This window comes from Chrysochloris asiatica, unplaced genomic scaffold (assembly GCF_000296735.1).
Source record: "Chrysochloris asiatica unplaced genomic scaffold, ChrAsi1.0 scaffold00035, whole genome shotgun sequence".
Lineage (NCBI taxonomy): Eukaryota > Metazoa > Chordata > Mammalia > Afrosoricida > Chrysochloridae > Chrysochloris > Chrysochloris asiatica.
Genome location: NW_006408553.1, coordinates 22,012,393 through 22,036,425, shown reverse-complemented (window position 1 = coordinate 22,036,425; position 24,033 = coordinate 22,012,393). Strand labels below are relative to the sequence as shown.

At 40.5% G+C, this 24,033-nt stretch overlaps 1 protein-coding gene across 1 annotated transcript; it reads right to left on the bottom strand.

Moving 5' to 3' along the window:
- Window positions 1-16: 16 nt before the first annotated feature.
- Window positions 17-16,607, bottom strand: TTI2 (TELO2 interacting protein 2). Its single transcript, XM_006859975.1, has 7 exons — window positions 15,961-16,607; window positions 14,231-14,417; window positions 7,779-7,871; window positions 5,721-5,908; window positions 3,529-3,672; window positions 1,069-1,231; window positions 17-210 (listed from the first exon to the last, which is right to left on the bottom strand). Exons 1-7 carry the CDS (start codon window positions 16,605-16,607, stop codon window positions 106-108), a joined length of 1,527 nt encoding a protein of 508 aa, XP_006860037.1. The 3' UTR covers window positions 17-105.
- Between the last annotated feature and the right edge of the window lie 7,426 nt (window positions 16,608-24,033).

The following is a 24,033-nucleotide window of genomic DNA, read 5'->3' as shown; positions in this document are numbered from 1 at the left end:
GATGTAACAGTGTTTGGTATAAAAATAACTTTTCCCATAAAACACCATTTATACAATCAGAGACAAAAAGAAAACAGTTTCATCTTTGGGTAAGTAATACAAATCTTAAGTTCCATCACTGTGAGCGCCACCAGAAGCTTGCTGCACTTTTCTGATACAGTTCACCACCTTGCCTTCTTGACAACTTTGGGGAATTCTAGCCAGGAGACCCTGAAACAAGGAAGAAAAAAAAAAAAAAAAGCAGATCTTTATTTCTTGTTTTGTTTTTTAATTGAATATGTTTCCCTCTTCTGCATTCCCTCCACCTTACTGTTGGTACCATACTTAAGGAAAGAGTGGATGGCACTGGGGGATGGCCAGTTCACAGAATGATCAGAAAGCGCTACTTTAGGATTTGTACTGGTGTGCTTGCAAATGGCCTGCTAGCTCATGCAGAAGCAGTTATACCAGCCAGGGTAAACTGGATCTAGGGCTTGAAAATTGCCTAAGATTAAATAGCTGAGATATTCTAAATATTTTTAGAATATGAATTTCTTTTCATTCTGCCTTTATAATAGACAAATTCTAAATGTGGTAAGTTGAGGCAAGTCTTATTAAATCCATGTTAACATATGCTGTGGCAAACAGACTATAGAAAAGCATCTATCTAAGAGATGGCTGGCCCCAGAAAAAGTGGAAACATTTCGAACATTGGAAAAGTTCCATCCTATTGAATTATTCTATCCAGTATATTAACGTATATTATTACTCCTTGGTGGCCTTTTGTCCTTTTTAAAAAAAAAAAAATTTCATAAGATGACATTAAAACTATTTTCTTGTTTCTCACCATTTTCTTTTGTCCTTACCTCAGAAACATTTGTTGAGTCTTTTGCCATTTGGTCTAAAGTGTTTAGTATTAAAGGAAGAATAAGGTATTGGTTTAATTATTGAAGGCTAAGGGCTGAAGTGGAGAGCTGAAATCCTCCATCTTAGTTTCCTAATTTAGGCATGTAAATAGTAATCAATCATAGGAATTACCTAAGGATAATGAGGCCCAACTGAAACAGTTAGGGACTCTTTCTCCCTTACCTTCACCCGGCCCTGTGAGCAGTGGTCCAAGAGAATCAGGCAATCTGTGGCCTCCTGTAACAAGGTGGTCTTCACAGGCTCAGGTGTAAGGTTTGGATCCCTTGCTACATCACATACCAGTTTCAAGAGAGCTTTCAGTAACACCACAAGTCTGCAGGAAACTCTGGAATCAAGAAAGAGAGTCTAACCCTTAAGATAATAAAACTGGAAGAGTCTTCAAAGACTACATAGTACAAAGCCCTCATAACTGGAATTGAAGTCAATAAATGACTTAAAAGACCACAGATCTACGTAGGGCAGAACCCTACACTCCTACTTTGTCTACAGCATACTGCCTACCAAGTATAATATCCAGAAGCTTGCATTTAAGTACTATAAGTAAAGGCTGAAAAAACCAGGTTCTTAACCAAGGACCTGTACCTCTGGCCATATAAGAGTCCTGGTGTGGTGGTACAGAAGCACTGGACTGCTATCTGCAACATCAGTAGTTCAAACCTATCTGCCGCTCCTCAGAAACCCTATAAAGTGTTGCTATGAGTTGAAACCAACTCAACAGTGTAACAATATGCCTAGAAAGTAAATTAAAAAATGAAGGAAATAAGCTTGGCTTCTAGAACTTAAGTATCAATTAGAATTTTTTGTCATTTAATTTCAGATGCTAGCTTATCCATCACTTAAGCCAGACCTCTTCTATGTATTAATCCTAAAAACTAATCCCTTCTAAAAAGTATTCAATGGTTTCCTTGGTTTTTTATGTTATTCAATCCTCCAACTCTTATCTGTCCCAGATAAACGTTCCTGTACCCTACATCATTCATAGCAAACCCATTGTTGAGATTGCAGCAGAGATGTTTGTTGTTTTTTATGTGCCATCAAATAGTTCTGACTCACAGTGACCCTGTACAGGGTTTCTGAGGAGCGGCTGGTGGATTTGGACCATTGATCTTTCTATTAGCAGTCCAGTGATTATCCTACAGCACTATACCAAGCCTGGTGTGGCACTGTAGGATAAGCACTTGACCTCAAGGTCAGTTTTATTTGCAAGGTTCGTGGTTCAAACTCACTAGGTGCTCCTTGGAAACCCTATACAGGGTCGCTATCAGTAAGAATTCACTCGACGGCACTTAACCACAATCTTTATTGAAGTAGACTGCCACATGTTTCTCAGAGCAGTTGGTAGGTTTAAACTGCTGACCTTTCAGTTAGCAGTCAAGTGCTTAACTAATGTACCACCTGGGATCCTCCATCTATACACATGACATACTTATTCTAACCTTCCTACAGTTGTTCACCTTTCTACTTAGCAGAGTCTTGTTTTCTGTTCTTATAAAACATGATAAAGAATTTTGATTGTCTCATTTGTCAATTTCATTCTATTATTGTCCATTCTTCAGATATTTGGGTACTTATATGCTGGGAGTTTCCCACCCTCCTGAAGCTCACAGTTGAGTAGGGAAAAATACGGTAAACAAATGCAGTCAAATTACAAGTTAAGTACTGTCTAGGAGCCCAGGTGTGGACTGCTAACCACAAAGGTAGGTAGTTTAATCCCAACAGCTGCTCCTTAGAAACCTGTTCATGGGCGCAATGAATCTGAACCAAATAGATGGCACTTAACAGCTGGTGTGGTACTGCAGGCTAATGAGCTGGACACCCTGGTCACATGGAATTAATAACAATATAGGAGAATTGCATAGAACATTCAGTGACTAATGAATGAAAAGGCTATCATGGGGGTGGGGGATAGTCTCCATTCTTTTTATATTTACAATAAAGTGGCATAAGGTAGTCAAGAATAGATTTCTACATTGCTGGGTTACTAACTGAATTAAACTTTAGTTCAGCTTCTTTCTGACTAGCAGTTTGGGTTCAAGTTTATTGTTTCTGACACCTACCGCAACCCAGAGTTGGGATGCTAAGTAAGTATATCATAAGTTAGTATTCTGGTCAGTGCTCTGCAGATGTTAAATGATGTGCTATAATGTGTTCCATTCTCAATTAGGTTTATGGAACTTCATTAGGCATTTGCAGCACTTCTAAATGTCTCTTAATAATCTAATATATATTATAAATTTAGAGAGATGTTTAACTTGTAGGACCAGAGAACATTTTTTTTTTCCTGTGGAACATGAAAGAGTACCTCGGTGGGTCTTAGAACACCTGTTATAAGCCATTCTTAGGATACACTTGATTTTAAAAGAGGATTGATTTAAGTGTCAAAATCTGTAATTGGTATCTGACAGACCAATTACAGCCACCTGAAGTAACTACAGAATTTATCTTTTCAATGCATTGTTTCAGTTCAAAATCCTACAGGTTTGTGAAGATGGAAAAAATTGAAATATATAGCAGCATGTCCTTAATTCTTTCTTTGTATTGCATGTACAGCTGGTCACCTTTTAAACAGACACCAGCTAGATTTTGCCCTTGATTGCACACCTGTCTTCTTGGCTACTATACCTGGGCCAACAATGCTGGATAAGAAGTTTTAGGGTCTCCAATATCTTCAGTCTAGCTTCTTCCTCTGGTCCATCGTAAACCTCCAGATAACCAATGATGACTCGTTCCAGCCTCTTCAAGTGCCGAACAGTTAAAATCCCCAACCTAAAATTGAATGAAAAAACATGATACCTGACCTATACTCATGGAGGTAGTAACTCTAAATACCGACAGAGAGGGAAGGAGTCTTCACATCAAGTATCAATGCTATCCCTTGTGTACAGGGTAGATAGGGACAGGCAACTTATACACTGGCTACCTAAAGGGGGGGACAATAAAGTCATGAAGTGACTGGCTTACAGGTTTCAAAAGGGAGTTTAAGATGTGGGGGGCAAGAAAGAGTCCCCATTGAATAGTTTTCATCTTGTCTAGATGGGTCTGGTTAAAAGAGATGGGGATAAGATTGTTATGATTCAATAGTGAATAATTGTTGTCAGGTGCCATCGAGTAGGTACTGACCCATAGCAACCTTATGCACAGCAGAACAAGACACTGCCCGATCCTGGCCAACGTCACTATTGCCATGTTTGAGTCCATCGATGTTGCCACTTGGCCAATCCATCTCGTTGCGGGTCTTCCTCTTCTCTGACCCTCCACCTTACAAAACATGATACCCTTCACCCATCTCCAGCGACTGTTCCCTCCTGACAGTATGTCCAAAGTATGAGAGACAAAGTTTGGCCATCTTGGCCTCCAATGAGCACTCTGGCTGCACTTCTTCCAAAACGGACTTATTGGTTCATTTGGCAGCCCATGGCACTTTCAATATTCTCCTCCAACACCATAACTCAAAGGTATCAATTCTACGGTCTTCCTTATTCACTGTCCTGCTTTTGCATGCATATGAGGTTATTGAAAACACCATGGCTTGGGTCAGGTGCACCTTAGTCCTCAAACTGATATCTTTGCTCTTCAACACTTTAAAAAGTCCTTGTGCAGCAGATTTGCTTAATGCAATAATTCATTTGATCTCTTGACTGCTGCTTCCGTGAGTAATAGTTATGACTAATTGTGGCTGTCACAATTGTAAAGGTAGAAGTTTCATATAAAAAACGGGGGAGTAGTTAATGTTACAGTCCAGAAACAAAGGATCCTAGGACCATCTAGCACAAGTGGAATGCGGGACTCTATCCAGAGAAGCAGCAACACCAGGGATGGAGGTAGAGATGAGGACTCTAGACTCATGGAAAAAGAGGGACTAAGAGCTGGTGGCCAGGAGGCAGACTTGCAGAATGTACCCTTTGGTGGTGTAAATTATTATATATGCCTGAGTATTAACAACAACAACAACAAAAAAGCTAAACTGAATAGAGAGAAATACTGTTAACTAATGGAACATGGTTAAAGGATTGAAGTTGTCAAGGACTTCATTCTTCTTGGATCAACTATCAACACTCACAGAAGTAGCAGTCAAGAGATCAGACGACGTATTGCACTGGGCAAATCTGCTGCACAGGAACTTTTTTAAGTATTGAAGAGCAGAGATGTCAGCTTGAGGACTAGGGTGCGCCTGACCCAGGCCATTGTGTTTTCAATAGTCTCATATGGATGCGAAAGCTGGACAGTGAATAAAGAGGATCGTAGAAGAATTGATGCCTTTGAGTTGTGGTGTTGGAGGAGAATACTGAGGGTGCCATGGACTGCCAAAAGAACCAATAGATCTGTTTTGGAAGAAGTGCAGACAGAGTGCTCCTTGGAGGCCAGGATGGCTAAGCTTCGTCTCTCCTACTTTGGACATGTAGTCCGGAGGAAACAATCGTTGGAGAAGGATGTCATGCTGGGTAGGGTGGAGGGTCAGAGAAAAAGAGGAAGACCTCCAACGAGATGGATCGGCCCGGTGGCATCATTGATGGACTCGGGGGTGGCAGCGGTGGTGAGGTTGGCCCAGGATCGAGCATTGTTTCGTTCTGCTGTGCATGGGGTCGCTATGAGTCGGTTCCGACTCGATGGCACCTGACAACAACAACAACAACAATGGAACATGGAGGGGATTACAATCATTGTAATTAAACAAGGTGTGTGATTTGTTGAATGTAAAACTGATGATCTTCCCTGTAAACTTTCACTGAATTCACAATTAAAAAACAAACAAAACATGATGCCAAAGAGTTGGAAGTAGGGGATATGTTCTGACCAGCAGCCCAGGGCTTCACCTTTTCACAAAAGCTGGTAGGTTTCTTGCATAACTTCTGCGTAAGAGAAGGCGGTGCTCTGGCTCCATGTGGGTTAGTATCAGTTGCAGGACCTCATCACAGTGTGTGGTGGGTCGAGCAGTATCTCCCTTCCACTGCAGAGTTTTCTCCAGGATGGGAAATAAATCCAGCAGACACAGAAGCACAGCCTGGGAGGAAGGGAAGGAAAGGAAACATGGTTTATCCAGTTTGTGTTCCTACCCTCACTGAGTTTTCTAGGAACTTTAATATAATTTATTCTTTGGGGTTCATATCGGATTATAAAAGATACTAAAAATAGCACATCAAATGTATATTACTTTATATTTTATAAACTTTTTATATCCATATGGTAGTCTCAAATAAGTTAATATCTTCCCCTTAGCAGTGTGCTTTGCTAATTTGTAAAATAGGAAGAAGTGACATGAGCTAGTGGCAGACTCCAGAGTCCCAGAGCTGAGACTTTAACCCAGGTTTTAGGAGTCTAAGGAGTCCGGGTGGCACAGTGGATTAAGCACTTGGTTGATAACTGAAAGACTGGAGGTTCAAACCTCTCAGACTCTCCATCAGAGAAAAATGTGTCAGTCTGCTCCCATAAAGGTTTATAGTCTCAGAAACCCTGTGGAGCAGTTGTATACTCTGCCCTGTTGGGCCAACTATGAGGCGGATTTGACTTAAGCAGTTTGTTTTAGGAGTCTTAGGTTTAGTGATATTTACATGTATTTAAACTATTTCTAAAATAGAATCAAAGATGTGCTAATTTGTATCAAATTTGACCCCTTTAAATTATTTAAAGTTTCAGGAGTCTTGGTGTGGCGCTGTGGGTTAATGCGCTAGAATGCAAAGTCGTTTAAACTGCAAGGTTGGAGGTTCAAGCTCAACAAGCTGCTCCTCACAAACCCTACACAGGGTCACTATGGGTCAGAACTGACTCTACAGCAACATTTAAAGTTTCAGTGTCTAGGTTCTACTATGGTATTTGATTTTAATCTTAATTATTTTAAATATCCTTTCTCAACCATCTCAAGAGCCCCAGCCTTTTTGGTTACTGGTAACTGAATTCACAATACCCCAAATAATATTTCTTAAATGTGAAGTACTAAAATGAGAATCACAGTATTCCACCTCTAAGAAATTCAGTCTTCACAAACAAAAGTTATCCTATATTAGCAAGCATCGCTTCTTTTCTGAAGCTTTCTATAATCACTTTCAACAGCATCAAACTTGGTTAGTTCCCTAAAACAACCAGACATCCCTATATTTTATACAGACCTCTTAGCGGTGCAGTGGGTTACACACTGGGCTGCTAACTGTAAATCAGTGATTCAAAGTCACCAGCTGCTCCTCAGGAGAAAGCTAAGATTGCCTGTTCTCATAAAAATTTACAGTCGTGGACACCCTGAGCAAGTCTACTCTATCCTCTAGGGTATGAGTCAGAATTGACTACCTGGCAGCAAGGAGTTTGTCAGCAGCTATTTTAATATATTTTATCACTTTGTGCTATAGATATATGTATAAATATTGATATGTTTATATAAATGCCTTTCCACAGGATTTTTTTAAGCCAGAAACTTCATCTGACTCATTTAGGATGTACAATAGTTCCCGACACAAATAAGTGTTAGCTAAATTAATGTCTGTTGGATGAATAAACATATGACACACTAAAATGTCCAACATACAAGTAGATTCCAGTGTACATGGTGATATTAAACAACAAAGGAGAAATAACAATGAATAAAAATTAGAACTTTTTCAGACACAAATTTGCCTTCAACTGACATATAACTGAACGAAATTGGAAAATAAAAGAACTGGCTTTTCTGTGGGGACTCAGGAATGTGGATATATGCTTGGTGTTGAAATCGTTTCATCTGTTATTTGCTACCTACATATTTTCAACTTGGCAACAGCTTTCCATTATTATCCATATTTTCCAAGAGAGGAAAATAGCTCCCAACTATTCCCAGTCATGTATTTCCATCTTCAACTTAAAGTTAGAGGCTCAACTTACAGTTGTGAAGAACTTTTGGCATTTACCTGAATGAGCTGGTGCTCTGGTGTGTACAGGTGGTTGAAAATGGCATGGTATAGAACCTCCGCCCTGTTGTACTGGAGCAAGTCAGCAGCTGGCTGCAATTAGAGAAATTACCCAATTAAAAAAAAAAAAGTTTCCCAAGGATGGCAAAATGTTGGCAATTAAAAAAATAGATTATGGGTACATGGAGGTTCATTATACTACGGTCTCTACTTTTAAAAAAGTTTCCTTGCATACTTTGGTACAATCCTTTTATGATTTTGTTGTTGTTCATTGAAATAATCAGCAGTTATTCAAGATCTGGATGTTTAACTTGCCAATGATCTATAGCTTCCTATTTCTTCTATAATTATCCTTACAGTTATTATATTAACAAGGACATATAACTACTAGGATAGCAGAAGGAAAGTAGAAGGAGAGAAAATATGAACAAGTGAATTTGGTTATTTAGCAGCTTTAATCCACCACTCGCCTAACAGTTTGTCATACTGAGGTGACTTGCATGTTACTGTGACACTGGGAGCTATGTCACAGGTATTTTAAATAGCATCAGGGTCACCCATGGTGGACAGGCTTCAACTGAACTTTCACACTAAGACTAGGAAGAAGGAGAGAAGGACTACTTCCAAATATTTAGTCACTGGAAACATTATGAATAGCAGTGGAACTCTGTGAGAAACCACAAGAATATTGAATATTGAAAAGTGATGACGAGCACCAAAATGTTGTCAGATATTGTGCCGGAAGACGAACCCCTCAGGTTGGAAGGCACTTAAAATATGACTGGAGAAGAGCTGCCTCCTCAAAGCAGAGTTGACCATGATGACATGAATGGAGTAAAGATTTAGGGATCTTCATTTGCTAAGGGACACAACTCAAAATGAGGAGGAACAGCTGACTGTATGAATTATGAATCTAGGAAAATTGGAAACTGTGAAAAATGAAATGGAATGCATAAACATTGATATCCTAGGCATTAGTGAGCTAAAATGGGCTGGTATGAGCCATTCTGATTCTGACAATCATATGGTTTACTATGCTAGGAATGACAAACTAAAAAGGAGTGACACCACATTCATCGTCAAAAAGAGCATTCTAAGATCTATTTGAAGCACAATGCTATCTGTGAGAGGATAATATCCATATGCCTACAAGGAAGACCAATCAATACCACTAGTATTCAAATTTATGCACCAACCACAAAAGCCAGCGGTGATAAAATTGAATTCTACCAACTTCTTCAGTCTGAAATTGATCACACATGCAATCAAGATGTATTGATAATTACAGATGATTGTAATGCAGAGGTTGGAAACAAAAAGGAAGGATCAGTAGTTGGAAAATATGGTCTTGGTGACAAAAATGATCCAGAGATCACACGATAGAATTTTGCAAGACCAATGACTTCTTCACTGCAAAACCTTTTTTAAACAACATAACAGATAACAATACACATGGACCTTACCTCACCAGACAGTATATACAGAAATCAAACTGACTACAATACTGGAAAGAGATGGTGAAAAGTTCCATACGATCTGCAAAAAAAGGCCAGAGGTAGACTGTGGGAACGGACCATCAATTGCTCATATGCAAGTTCAGGCTGAAGCTGAAGAAAATTAAAACAAGTTTACGAGAGCTAAAATACGACCTTGATCATACCCTACCTGATTTAGAGATCATCTGAAGAAGAGATCTGATGAATTGGACACTGATAACTGAAGACCAGAGAGTTGTGGGATGACATCAAGAACATTATACAGGAAGAAAGCAAAAGATCATTAAAAAGACAAGAAAGAAAGAAGAGATGAAAACGGATGTCAGAAGAGACCTACCTTGAAACCTCCTTTCCAGCATAGAGGTGCTAATGCAAATAGAAGAAATGAGGAGGTAAAAGAGCTAAACAGAAAATTCCAAAGGGCAGCTTGAGAAGACAAAGTTAAATATTTTTATGAAATGTGCAAACACCTGAAGTTAGAAAAACAAAATCAAAGAACACACTCAGCATGTCTTAAGCTGAAAAAACTGGAAAAAAACAAAAATCCAAGCCTTGACTTGCAATACTGAAAGATTCTTTAGGCAAAATATTGAGTGATGTAGAAAGTATCTAAAAAAGATGGAAGGAATACAGAGTCATTGTACCAAAAATTATTTTAAGAAAGAGATATGATAAACAGCTAATGATGCTGAAAGAAGAAGTCCAAGGTGCACTGAAGGCACTGGCAAAGAGCAGGGCTCCAGGAATTGATGGAATACAAATTGAAATCTTCCAACAAACTGAGGCAACACTGGAGGAACTCAGTCATGTATGCCAAGAAATCTGGAAGACAGTTAACTGACCAACTGATTAGAAGAGATCCATAATATCCAGAGGGACCAGTCCCTGGAGAAGGACATCATGCTTGACAAAGAGGAAGACCCCCAACGAGGTGGACTGGCACTGTGACAGCAGCAATGGACTCTAGCGTAGCAATGACAGTAAGCTTGGCACAGGACCAAACTTTGTTTCGTTCTGTTGTGCAGAAGGTCAGTGAGTTGGTAGTGACTCGATGAGAAGTAACAACAAGCAGCAGCAGCGGCTACGATGACAAAACAAACTAAAAAAATTATTAAAACTGTTTTCTTAAATTGTGATGAAATTTCTTCTGGTGAGAATGCAAAATCGTATTGCCATTATAGAAAACAGTGCAGCAGTTCCTCAAAAAACTAAAAACAGAACTTCCATATTATCCAGCAATTCCACCCCTAGGTATAGGTATGTACCACAGAAACTTGAAAGCAAAGACTCAAAGGTAGACTTGTCTACTTGTTCACTGCAGCACTGTTCACAAAACCAAAAGGCAGAAACAATCTAAATGCCCATCAACAGATAGGTGGATAAATCAAATATGGTACTACTCATCCAGCGGAGTCCTGGTGTGGCTCTAACCAAAGGCTGGCAGTTCAAACCTTCTAGCCGCTCCTTAAAAACCCTATACAGGATCACTATGAGTTAGAAACAACTCATCGGCACTTAACAACTCATCCAGTAGAAGAAATGACGTTTTGATACATGTTACAATGTATGAGATGGAGCTTGAAGACATGAATAAAACAAGTCAATTAAAAAACCGATAAATATGACATGACCTCATTTATATAAAAGGATAAAAAAAGGTAAATATATAGAAACCAAACTTTACTAGTGGTTATACCAAGAGTGGGAGGGAGGGAGAAAAGGGGGATTATTGCTTATGGAGTACTGAGTTTCAGTTTACAGCAATGGAAAAACGGCATTACGGTCAGGGCTGCACAGCTGATTACTGCTATTGCTGTCAATGTTATACACGTGTAAAAAGTGGAAGTGGCAAAAGTTATGTTTACAACAATGACCCCTCCCTACCAAAACAAAACAAAACAAATCAAAAATAGCATCTAAGATGGCTTATATATAACCTCATGGGATTTGATTCCTTGATTTGGAAATTTGGGGTCAGTGTTTCATGGGACATCCTAGTTAGTGACCCAATAGTGTGCTTGTGGTTATGTGCCATTGAGTCAATTCTGTATAGGGTTTCTGAGGAGTGGTTGGTGGGTTTGGACCTCTGACCTTATGATTTGCAGTCCAGTACAGATCCTACAGTGCCACACCAAGAATCCAAAATTGTGCTTAGAGCTTCTGTTCTACCTCCTAGTTTTGTTGTATAATGCCTGAAGTCTTAAAATCTTGCAAGTAGCCATCCAAGGTCCAACAAACAACTGGTCTCTGTTTGCCTGGAGCAAAAAGGAAGAAGGAGAAAAAGTAGTAAGAGGATATGGAATGTGTAGCTAACTAATTGCCTCCATAAACAATGAGCGCATCAAGGACTAGACGGTACTGGCTACCATTACTGAACATTTTGATCTAACATTCCATAAAAGAATCTGGATCAAAGTGGGTGAAATGAAGAACAAAACTTTAAATTCTCATGGACTCTGGACTTTCTGAACCCATGGAGGGTAGCAGAAGAACATTGAAACTATTGCCTTGAAATAATGTTTAAACCTTACACCAAAAATATCCCCTGAAGTCTTAATATGAAACAACAGTTTAGCTTAATTGGTAAAGAAAGTCAACATTGAGCATTATACTCTTTTAAGAACTATCTATATGGGATCAAAGAGTCCTGGTGTGATACAACAGAATAAGCACTGGATGGCAAGTTGAAACCCACCAATTGCTCCTTGGAAACCCTGTACAACAACAATATGGGACGATTAAAGAGAAGGGTTAAGAAGCAGTGCATTTCCCACCCCCTCTATACACAAAAAAGGAGCTCTGGTAGCATAGTGGTTACGAATTGGGCTGCAAACCGCAAGGTCAGCAGTTCAAAACTACCAGCTGTTCCGCAGGAGAAAGATGAGGCTTTCTGTTCCTGTAAAGATTTACAGCCTCAGAAACCCTGTACAGGGTCACTATGAGTCGGAACCGACTCCATGGCACACAGCAGCAACAGCAGCTATACACAAAGTAGACAGGGATGGGCAACTGGGACATTGGCTAACCAAAATAGGGGGGCTATAAAGGCAAGAAGTGATTGGCTTATAATTTTTCAGGAGGGAACCTAGATCCAGAGGGCATAGAGGAAGGTATAATCTCCATTGAGTAGTATCCAATGTGTCTAGGCGGGGCTGATGAAATGAAATGCAGATAGGTCTCTTGTGATACAATAGTGAATAATTGTTATCAGGACTGATTGTGAGTGTTGGAAATGTAAAGGTAGACGTTTTGTAGCAAGGAGGGGGGTGATTAACTTTTCAGTCTAGAAGCGGAGGTCCCTGGGACCCATCAAGGGAGAAGAGTGGAGAGCGGGGCCCTATCCAGAGAAGCAGTGATGCCTGAGATGGAGGCAGAGACGATGACCTGGAGAGATGGAGTGGCTGGACTTTAGACCCAGAGAGGGAGAGGGGCTGTGTGCTGACGACCAGGGAGGTGGGAGGGTAGGGGGCGGGAGGGTGGTATACCCTTTGGTTGGCTGATGACGCATGGAGGGAATAAATTCACAATAAAACATTTAAAAAATCAGTAAAAAATGAAAAAAAGAAGCAGTGCATTCATGTTAACAGAGGATGAACAACTCAGAGGAGGATGCAGTATAGTGAATTATTTAGTATGTCTCTTTTACCAATAGTCTTTGTTGTTGTTGGTAAGTGCTGTCGAGTCAGTTCTGGCTCATGGTGACCCTGTACAGGATTTCTGAGGAGCAGCTGGTGAGTTTGAACCTCTGACCTTGAAGTTCAAACAGAGCCACACCAGGATTCTTTGTAACTCCCACCAAATAATCTTTTTTTTTTTTTTTTTTTTCTGATGGGTCTGGGTAAGAGAAATTGAGGTAGATATTGAAAGGCTTAGATGGTACAGCTGTGACTTGGAATTTTTAACCAGGAAATGGGCCAATTGTGCCATCCAGCTGTATACAACATGAGCTAGTCTCAGCAGAAGGGGGAACCCTCAATACTACCAAGGAAGAAGGGCCGCCAAGCATGGAGTGTGTCCTCTGGATACCAGGATCCCTGTACACTCCACCTCTTCAATCTAAGGACAAAAAGCTGTGACACCAGAAAAACAGCACAGAAGTGTTGGTAGCAGCAGAAGCAAGAGCAAAAGCATGAGGTGGTACAGTGGGCTTCCTGGCCATGGAAAAAGTAAAGCTAAGTGCCTCTGAGCAGGAAGCTTGCTTGGGGAGTGAGGTGCCTCCAGGTTCTTAATTGGGAAGCTAAGGCTTACAGTGGAAAGGAGTGCCCTTTAGGCATTTATCAGTGTGAAAAGAGCTTTGTGAAAAAAACACTGCCCAAGTGTGAAAAAAAAACATTGCCCAAGTGTGAAAAAAACATTGCCCAAGCAGGCCAAGTATCAGAGAGACGCCAGCCTGTGGACACAGAAGAGAAGAGACTGTCCTGACCAAAGCATTACATCTTGAATATTTCTAATCCTCCAGTATAAATAGTTACCTTCCCTAATAAACCCCGTAATTGTATGGTCTGTAAGTTCTGTTTGGACAGTGCAATGAATTATAAAACCCAGCTGGGCAGAGTGCCATAGAGAGATGGTTGGTATCAGAATAGGATAAAGAAGATTGCAGGGTGAAGACATGTCGGGTCTCTACCTTACAGGAACTGGCCTTAGGTTGATGATGATGGTGATTCTCCTTCCTCCTTATGAAGAAAGAGGAGGTTAGAATGTTGTCTCCCACTCCCTTTGTACACAGAAAATGGTTGCACGACTCAAAGAATGTAATCAATATCACTAAATTATACATGAAGAAACTGCTGAACTGGTGTATGTTTTGCTATGCATATTCTCAACAACAACAAAATAAAATATATAGATAAAAGATATAAGTGGCAACAATTAAACCATGCTACCAGGAATGAGGGGCACCTGTGAATTATTGAGTATGCCTCATCAACACAGACGACAGCATAAGTTTCTTACCACATTAAGCACAATGTGATGGAGACAGCATATGCCCAAGATTTTATTCTCAGTTTGATAGTCATCTGAGATGAGCAATGATGGGGGAAGAATCCTTTCCAGATATTGGTTCAGCCAGGGTCGAGTGACCTGTAGCAGAGTCCATGAAAAAACATGTTTGGTGGCAGGGTTATTTTTCCACAATTCCCTAAATGGAAACATGAAACCACAGTAAGTGATTAAGTAGCAAAGGAAAGGAAACAACTCATGCTAAACAGTATTTTCTTGACCTTGAAAATACATATCCCACATTTGTGTAACAAACATAGAAGATTTACATCAAAAACGCTTATGTAACTTACACTAAATACATACAACAATTATCCAGGACTCTTGCTCTAAAGCAGCGTATCCAATGAGAAGTAGTTACAAAGAAGATATATTCAGAAGAGAGTGAGGAATGTATTATTTATTATTTTAACAATTTAAAAGTGAGCTTATAAAGTGAGTTTAACACATTACAGAAGTAATCTTAAAATGACTGTGTGACAGGTAATATTACAAATAATGAAACAGATGCAGGAAGGCAGTCCAGGCCTGGTACTATACAGAAGTAATAACAAGAAGCACTAGACTCAAAACAGGAATCCTGGTGGTGCTATGGGTTATGCAATACAGGCTGCCTACCAAAAGGTCAGTAATTCAACCCACCACGGCTCCATTGAAGACAGATGAGGCCGTCTGCTTCCATAAACATTTCCAGCCTCAGAAGCCCTATGGAGTTCTACTCTGTCCCATAGGGTCACTATGAGCCAGAACCAATTAGATGCAATGGGTTCGGTTTCGAAGAGACTCGCAATCAAGCCTTTTAACTTCAAGTTCCTGGTAAATGACGTTATGAACACATTTGTTTCTTTTCACTCCAGGATTACAAATATTAACATTGTTGTTGTTATTAAGTGTCCTAGCATCCATTCTGAGCACAGCGACCCTGTATAGGGTTTCCAAGGAGCAGCTGGTGAGCTTGAAATACCGACCCTGCAGTTCAAATGACTTTGCAGTCTGATTCATTAGCCCACAGTGCCATACGAGGACCCAAATACTAACATACCAAACAGAAAATGTAAATTCACAGAAGACACATTAGGTAATAGAATCTCAAGGGTTCTTCTTTTTCGGCATTGCTTTTCTAGCTAATAACTATCCCTACAATAAATAGCAATGAGTTCCAAAATCCCTAAGTATAAAATCAAACCTAAATTTAAATTCTCTCCAAACTCCCACCCAACTTAAGAAATTTAATTCCAAGTAAGTGGGACAGAATTTCCAATTTATCCAGAACAGCTATATCAGGACTTGAAAGACTACTGAAAAGTAGACACCTGGATGATCTCTCAAATTTGCTACTATCCAGTTATGTCATTTTAAACAAATAACAATCTTCATGTGTCTTATTTTAACTGAGGTCGCTGTGTGATGCAAAGGGTTAATGCATTCAGCTGCTAATTAAAAGACTGAAGGTCTTTCTACTACAGATGGTAGAAAGATCTGGTCATCTATTTTGAAAAGAACCACCACCAAAAAACCACTGAAACCCCTGTGAAGCATAATTCTACTCTGACACACCTGTTGAAACCCACTGGATGGCTAGTTTTTATTACTGATGAAAAACACTAAGGTTCCTTTGAGCACCAACATTTATTTAAAAACTGAGACCCAAGTGTTGTAGCCCTTTGGGCAAGAGTACTCACTTATTCAAGTTGGGTTTGAGAAGCCCCATAATCACACCAAATCTTCCTTTGTCGTCTTCATTTTCTCCGTGGAGGAATCCTGCCACAGAGCCACAGTCAGAAACTTGAAGAAGTAAGGAAAGTACTTTTCCAGCAACGTGCTGAGATCTTGGACTGGTCCACGGTTGCTCCACGCTGTGTGTGACAGCAAAAATATAAATGGGTCCTGCCAAGTGATGCAAGCCTGTCTTCCATGCAGGGTAGACCAAGGAATTCTTGGCAGTTTCAACTTTCCCAAGTAGCTTGAGAAATAGTAATCCAACTTCTGTGGCTTTCTCAGCCACCCCGGAATAGCCATCACCTCTTCCTCCCTCTTCCTTAGGTGGGGTGGAATACCTCCCCAGGGCTTTAGCCACCTCTCCAAGCAGCTCAGACATTCCACGGACTGATGTGTCATTCCCCTCAAATAATCTGTCATATTCTGTGGCTTCTATTAGAGCACCGAGGTCCTGAAAAATTGCATCTCTGCCTTGACCCGAGTGGGTCTCCTGGCGGGTAAAACGGTGTAATAACTGAGAGAAGGCCTGCCCGAGAGCGGCAGACGATGGCCCTCCAGGCATGGACGAGTTCTCCGGTGACGGATTTTCTCGAATGCTGTCACGTTCCATTCCTCGGGATATGGGGTTGCGAGGTGGGGGAAGCTGGACTTCCCTTCAGGACCACAATGGCGATAGAGAAGGACCCACTAATGAGGAACGGTGAGACCACCTGGATTCTCCAAGTCTCCCAGTCTAAAACTTAAAACTCCGAGATGGCCTGGAGGAGGGAGAGGAGCAAAGGTGGAATCAGAGTAGCGTGTGAAAAGCAAGGAGGGTACTGGTGGAGCATTGAATGATTAAACCCTAGGCTGCTCCCCGAAAGGTTGGCTGTTAGAACACACCAGCTCCACGGGACAAAGATGCGGCTATCAGCTTCCCCTAGCAAAACCCTATGGGACAGTTCTACTCTAGCCGAAAGGACTCCACGCAATGGGTTTGGTTTTGGAAAGGGACAAGGCAAAGGAGTAGGGGTTTCTCGAGTAACAGAGACTCAACGGGAGAAAGATGAGGCATTCTGCTCCCGGAAACCTATACAGGCAGGGTTCCACCAACCACCACCGGAGACTCAGACCGTGAAGTAGATAAATTATTCTGACCTCCTTGAAAACGCAAAGGAACACAAACAAACAAACAAAAATAAATGAAATCGTTTAAGTAATAAACTCCAGAAGCACGACAAGAAATTAACCTCCAGTTCTTCCCAGGGATCCGGATCTAGCTACGGCAAAGCACAAGAGTGACTTCCGCCAATGCTGCCGCAATGCTTTCTCTGATTCACGACCTTTGGTCGTAAAGCAATAGAAATTCAGGTTCAGAAAAAGAAAAGAAGGTGGAGCTATGGTGAATATATTTACATAGATAATATTTTGGTCGCTAATTTTATTTGTTTTCGTTTATTAAAGTAGAAACAGACATATAAATCTTGGGATATCGATGATATTTTTAAGTGTACAAGATTTTATATGCCAATACTGAAATGATGTAAACTACATTTGTCACCCTTTATTGAAAGATAGTAGCACATATTCCGTACTCCACAGCCTTACAACACCCGTTTGATCCTTTTCGGTTCATGAAGTGTGATGATTGGGTCTTCACGCTCTTGTGTGACATGTGCCACCCTTAAACCTTGTTACGACGCTGGCACATTACCCGTCTGATAATGAGCTGGAAGGATCAATTTACTAAATACTATTGCCAAAAGCTAGTTATCATCTAAATTGTCATTTTAACGTGGGTTAGTTTGATAACCTACCTAATGTAAAGCTGAGGTGTGCTTTTTGAAAACTCCCAATGTTTTCCTTGCGCGTTGTTTTTTTATTCTGTTAATTATATTAGAGTGTGTTTCTCTTGCCAGCCCCACCTGTCAAGCTAATCCATTGGAAATCTCCCTTCCTTGGTGACTCTGCTGCTGAGTTTGAATCCTAACCTTTCTTTCGCCAGCTTTTTTTCTTTTTATCGGTCAAATACAGCGATTAAAAAAAAACGTGAAGAGAGTGCAGAACTGGACTGTGCAGCTTCTGTTGCATGCGTAGGGTTGTTGAATCAGAGTCAAATGGAGCGCACCTCACAACGATAACGGTGTTAAACTGAGTTAACAAATTATTCTGCTCTGACTCCCAGCATTTCGCGAAGGCAATTGGAAAGATGGGTGGCCAGGAAGGCGGAGTCCAGCTCCAGTCCCGCCCAGCGTCACGAGCGCCAGGTGCTCCCTAGCAGCCGCTCGCGATACTAGGTCTGGGCGCCAGGCGGCGCCTGGAATAATCGCGAAACCGGATGAACTGGAGGCCCCTGGAGCTTGGGGCAGGGGACGGGGCCTAGATATTGCAGGCTCGGCGGGTGCCACGGAACTGTCTTCTGTGGGGTGTTTATAAGACGGGGAGCCAGGCCCCTGGAAGAGCCCTTTCTCCTAACCAGTCTTGCCCACACGTGCTGCGGGTGCGTGCCCCCCTTGCTGTAGGTAACCTGGAAGTGAAATTTGTGTTCAGTTCACTTTCGGCTCCTCGGAGGTCTGTCAAGGTTTGTTCCCGACTCTTGTAACTTTTACGGTGTTGTCGGAGCCCAAGTAAAGTAACCTCCTTGTAGTGAATGTGAGCGCAAGCAGCTGAGAATCTGATACCGGGAAGGGTCTCAAGGGAAGGCTCAGTAGCTCAGTAGAGAGAGACCACTGGGCGCCCGGCCTCATCCCGGGAAGCTTTGGTCTCGCAGCTGCTGCACAAACATGCACTACCTGTTTAGATTGATCATCCAGCTGGTCGCCTCCAGGGAAGCAGGTGCTAAGTGAAGTGTAAGATGTGCCCCAAGAGTCCAGAGAAAACGCTGAGAGGTCTTCTAATCCTGGAGTATTTAAAGTGTGCATGTGTTGGTGAGTTGGTGAGTGGGAGGGAGTATCAACAGTTCATCCTCATTCTTGGAACCAGTGAGTCCTTCTTGGTATACCATTTGCAATCATCTTAGCTGCAACTTCTTCCTTCTTTCCTTCGAGGTTTCTCATGCATTTCTTTATTTTTTTGCTATGTGCCTTGAGTTTATTGGTAAAATGTGAGTAAAAATAGCCACTACTCCTAGAGTTGTTATGAAAATAAAGGAATTCATTATATGTAAACAACGACTGGCCCACTTGGGAAAGTGTATATAGGTGTTGTTAAGTAGGGTCGGTTCCTGCTCTTACCGGCCCTGTATAGGGTTCCTAAGGAGCAGGTGGTGAGTTTGAACTGCTAACCTTGCGGTTCAAACCAATCATGAGGTGGTGTGTTTATCCTACAGTGACATACTAGAATAGTTCTTGTTAAAGCACAGCTCTCCTGTGACACATTTCCTCTTTCCAGGGGTAATTTATGGGTAGGACCCTTCTATCTTTTTGGTCTTCTCTTCTTTGACCAATTGGTGGCACTCATGATTTTCTAAGCAACTTCAAGCTCTAGAAAAACCTTTTCCTCACATGGGGACTCTCCCATATAAAGTTTTCATTGGGATGTGAGAGCAAGATGCCAAACAGTAAACAGTTATTGTAGCCCTCCTGTGTGCAAGAATCCCCTCCCAGCACCACATGCCCCTTGTACAAAGTGGATCCAAGCGCTGACTTGGTTATGTGGAAAGTACTTGTATTGTAGAGGTCTTCCCCCTCACTCTATACTGTGTTTTCTGAGGCAAAAGACCATGCCTGTATCCCCAGTGCCTGGCACAATTTAGTCATGCAATCAATGCTTGTTGAGCCCACTCATCCATCCGCAGAGGACTGGCTGAATAAACAACATTACAAGCACACAATGCAGTTCTGTGCAGCTGGACAAAGGAATGAGGCCTGTGTCTGAGGACCTCTGCAGGACTCCAGGATGTATTGTTAATTGGGGGGTGGGGAGGAGAAGTGAGGCAGGGGCTATGTATAGAAGGGAGCTTTAAAAAGTTGATCCAAAAATGGAATTAAAAGACAATGGAATTTTCCCATGAAATTGTTGAAGCCTTTGTGTAAGAAAGACAGGAGGAATAGAAATAACAATGCATCTATCTGTTTGCTTGTTAAAAAAGAAGCAATGGAAATATCAATGTGAAACTGATAAGAATGGTTATATCTTAGAAGGAAGGAATAGGGTGAAGGAAATATGGATGAAAACTAGCATGCCTATGCTACTGTTACAGTTTTTACTTTGAAATCATGTGAACATTTTACTTAATTATTTAAAACAAAACAAAGCTGTTCCAAAAAATATAAAACTACTCATTAATGTAAGAATATTTCAAGTTACTGACATCACCACATAGACAAGAAACTGACTTTAAACCTGATCCAATTGCTGTCAAATGGATTCCAACTCATAGTGACCTTGTAAGGACAGAGTAGAAATGCCCTGTCGGGTTTCCAAGACTTAATCTTTACAGAAGCTGACTGACTCATCTTTCTCCAGCAGATTGGGAGATGTTTCAGTTAGCAGCCAAAACTTTAATACCAGTGCAACACCAGGGCTTTTAAACTAACTTTAAAACTCATTAATTTGACTGTATATAATACTTAGTGTGACCTAGTTTAAAGACAAAAAAGAATTACAACATGAACTACATTTAGTAATAGTATTGCTAGTAATATTGGTGCTGTAATTTAGATACTATATATCATGTATCTTTTACATGAACGTGTATAAATGAAATAAAAAGTAAGTATCTTATTTCTATTCAATAGAAAAGAGATACAAGTATTCATGAAGTAAGTTCTCAACTCTTTAACTTGATATTTTAATTTGAAATGTAGTATTCATTCATGATGAATTTTTCTCTTTGTACAAAATACATATATCTTTTGAATTGGCCACAGAAAAGGCCAAGAAGCAATGGCAGCACCCGTGATTATGAGCACCTCAGTATCCAGATTCATAATCTCAATATCATTACCCTCTAAAAGGAACCAGGACTCCTTGAGAAATTCAGTCCTGAAGCAGGACTGAATTTACAAACTGAACAAGATAGCGATCAAATTCTACTGACGCATGGAAAAGAACTCAAGAATCAAGATAAAAAGGCACCCTTTGCCCCAAAATGTGACAACTCGAGCATCAAAATAAATAATGACTATAATGAATTAAAACACATCAAATACATACAACTCCACGAATTCATAAGGTATGTTAAAAATTCCTCCTTGCTCACTTTTGGGTCACTTAAGGAGACAACTCTTTTTTATTTTAGAGATGGGGAAATAATCAAACATATACTCTGCAATATTTTGGGGAACCCAAATAGTTAGTGAAGGCAATAAATATAACAAATGACTGTTAAATAATGAGTAGAATGAGAAAGTCACCAATAACAATTCCTAATGAAGTGTTGGGACAAGGGAACAATCATCCACAGCTGCTAAAGTTATGAGGTGAAAGGCTGGTGGAAAGTTATGTCTGGATCTGGCTCACAAAATATGAGCCCAATGATTTAACTTCACTAAAAGGGAGCCAACCACATACCATGTGCCTCCCAATGCAATGGAATAGGATACCTTGCATATAAAATATTCTTGCACAAAAATTTCTAATCACATTTCTAGATACAACTACCAAAGACAAGAAATAAGGATAATAAAGAAAGAAATGAATAGACATCAAAATGGTATAATCAGTTAAGCTCAGGAAGGAGGATATTCTACAAATTTCTTCATTAATTAACCAGCATGAAAGAAATGTGATGAAGGGGAAACTAATAGAGATTAAATGTATCAACATATCAACAAATCCAATGTTGGGTCTTGGTTTGGCTAAATAAATCCTTAAGAGATATTTTTTTATATGACTGGGAAATACTGAATATAGATTAGCTATTAAAGTTTCCTTTAATTTATCATTTAAATAAAACATTTTGAAAATTAAAGGTGGTACAGTTAATAATTATACTAGTTACCAAAACCCTTGATTATTGAGTCAATTCTAATTTAGAGCAACTCTGTGTTGTTGTTGTGGTTAAGTACTGTCGAGTCGGTTCCGACTCATAGTGACCCTGTACAGGGTTTCTGAGGCTGTAAATCTTCACGGGAGCAGAAAGCCTCTTCTTTCTCCTGCAGAACAGCTGGTAGTTTCGAACTGCTGACCTTAAGGTTTGCAGCCCAACTTGTAACCACTACGCTACCAGAGCTCCTTATAGCAACTCTATAGTACACGTAAAGTGCTCCCTAACTTTCCAAGACTGCAAACCTTTATGGGAGCAGACAGCCTCATCTTTCTCCCTCAAAACAGCTGGTGGGTTTGAATTACTGACTTGCAGTTAGCAGCCCAACACTTAAACCACTGTACTTCCAGGGCGCCTTAATTATACTAGTTGTTGTTAAGTACGTGGAGTTGGTTACAACTAATAGTGACCCTGCACAGGGTTTCAAAGGCTGTAAATCTTTATGGGAGCAGAGAGCCTCATCTTTCTTCCATGGAACAGCTGGCATTTTCGAGCAGCCGACCTTGAGGTTAGCAGCCTGATTCGTAACCACTATGCTACCAGAGTTCCTTAATTATACTAGTTGTTGTTGTTGTTGTTGTTAAGTGCCGTCGAGTCGGGTCCGACCCATAGCGACCCTGTACAGGGTTTCCTAGGGTGTAAATCTTTACGGGAGTAGAAAGCCTCATCTTTCTCCCGCGGAGCAGCTGGTAGTTTCGAACCGCTGACCTTAAGGTTCGCAGCCCGATTCGTAATTTCAAAGGCTGTAAATCTTTATGGGAGCAGAGAGCCTCATCTTTCTTCCATGGAACAGCTGGCATTTTCGAGCAGCCGACCTTGAGGTTAGCAGCCTGATTCGTAACCACTATGCTACCAGAGTTCCTTAATTATACTAGTTGTTGTTGTTGTTGTTGTTAAGTGCCGTCGAGTCGGTTCCGACCCATAGCGACCCTGTATAGGGTTTCCGAGGGTGTAAATCTTTACGGGAGTAGAAAGCCTCATCTTTCTCCCGCAGAGCAGCTGGTAGTTTCGAACTGCTGACCTTAAGGTTCACAGCCCGATTCGTAACCACTACGCTACCAGAGCTCCCTAATTATACTAGTACAGAGGTGTAAATTGGATCTGCCCCTGGCATCTCAGTCACCCTGGTATTAAACTATTTTGTGTAACTATGTTAACTTTTCATATTTATAATGTTAATATGCATTTGTTTCTAAGCTATTTGTTTAAAAAAAAAAAAAACTAACTTTTTAGTCTCAGGATCTTTCATACTCTTAAAAATAACTGAGTCACACTAACTAAGATGGCTAGAACGAAAGCAAAAAAGGAAAATAGCAAGTTGTGGGGAAACTCTGGAAACTTCATACATTGCTGGTAGATATATAAAATAATGCACCTGCAGTGGAGGACAGTTTGACAGTTTCTCAGAAAGGTGAACATAGTTACATGTGTTGTTAGGTGCTGTCAAGTTGGTGCCAACTCATAGCAATCCTATGTATAACAAAGCAAAATACTGCCTGGTTCTTTGCCATCTTCACAGTGTCTCCTGTGTTTGAGCCCATTGTTACAGCCACTGAGTTAATCCATCCCTTTGAGTGTCTTCTGTTTTTTTGCTGACCCTTTACTTTACTAAGCATGATGTCTCCTGCTTTAGGGAGTGATCTTTCCTGAAAACATGCCCAAAGAATGTGAGATGAAGTCTCCCACCTTCAATTCTAAGGAGTATTCTGAATGTGCTTCTTCTAAGACAGATTTGTTCACTCTTCACCAATATAGTAATTCAAAGGTATCAATTATTTTTTTGGTCTTCCTTATTCATTATATAGTTTTCTCATGTATATGCAGTGATTGAAACTATCATAGCTTAGGTCATAAACACCGTAGTCTTCAAAGTGATATCTTTGCTTTTTAACATTTTAAAGAGGTCTTTTGCAGCAGATTTTCCCAGTGCTGCAACACATCATGATTTTCTGACTTCTCCATTCATGGGCATTAGTTGTAGGTCCAAGTAAAATGAAATCCTTGATAACTTCAGTTTTTTTTTCTTATTATGATGCTGCTTGTTGGTCCAGTTTTGTGGATTATATAT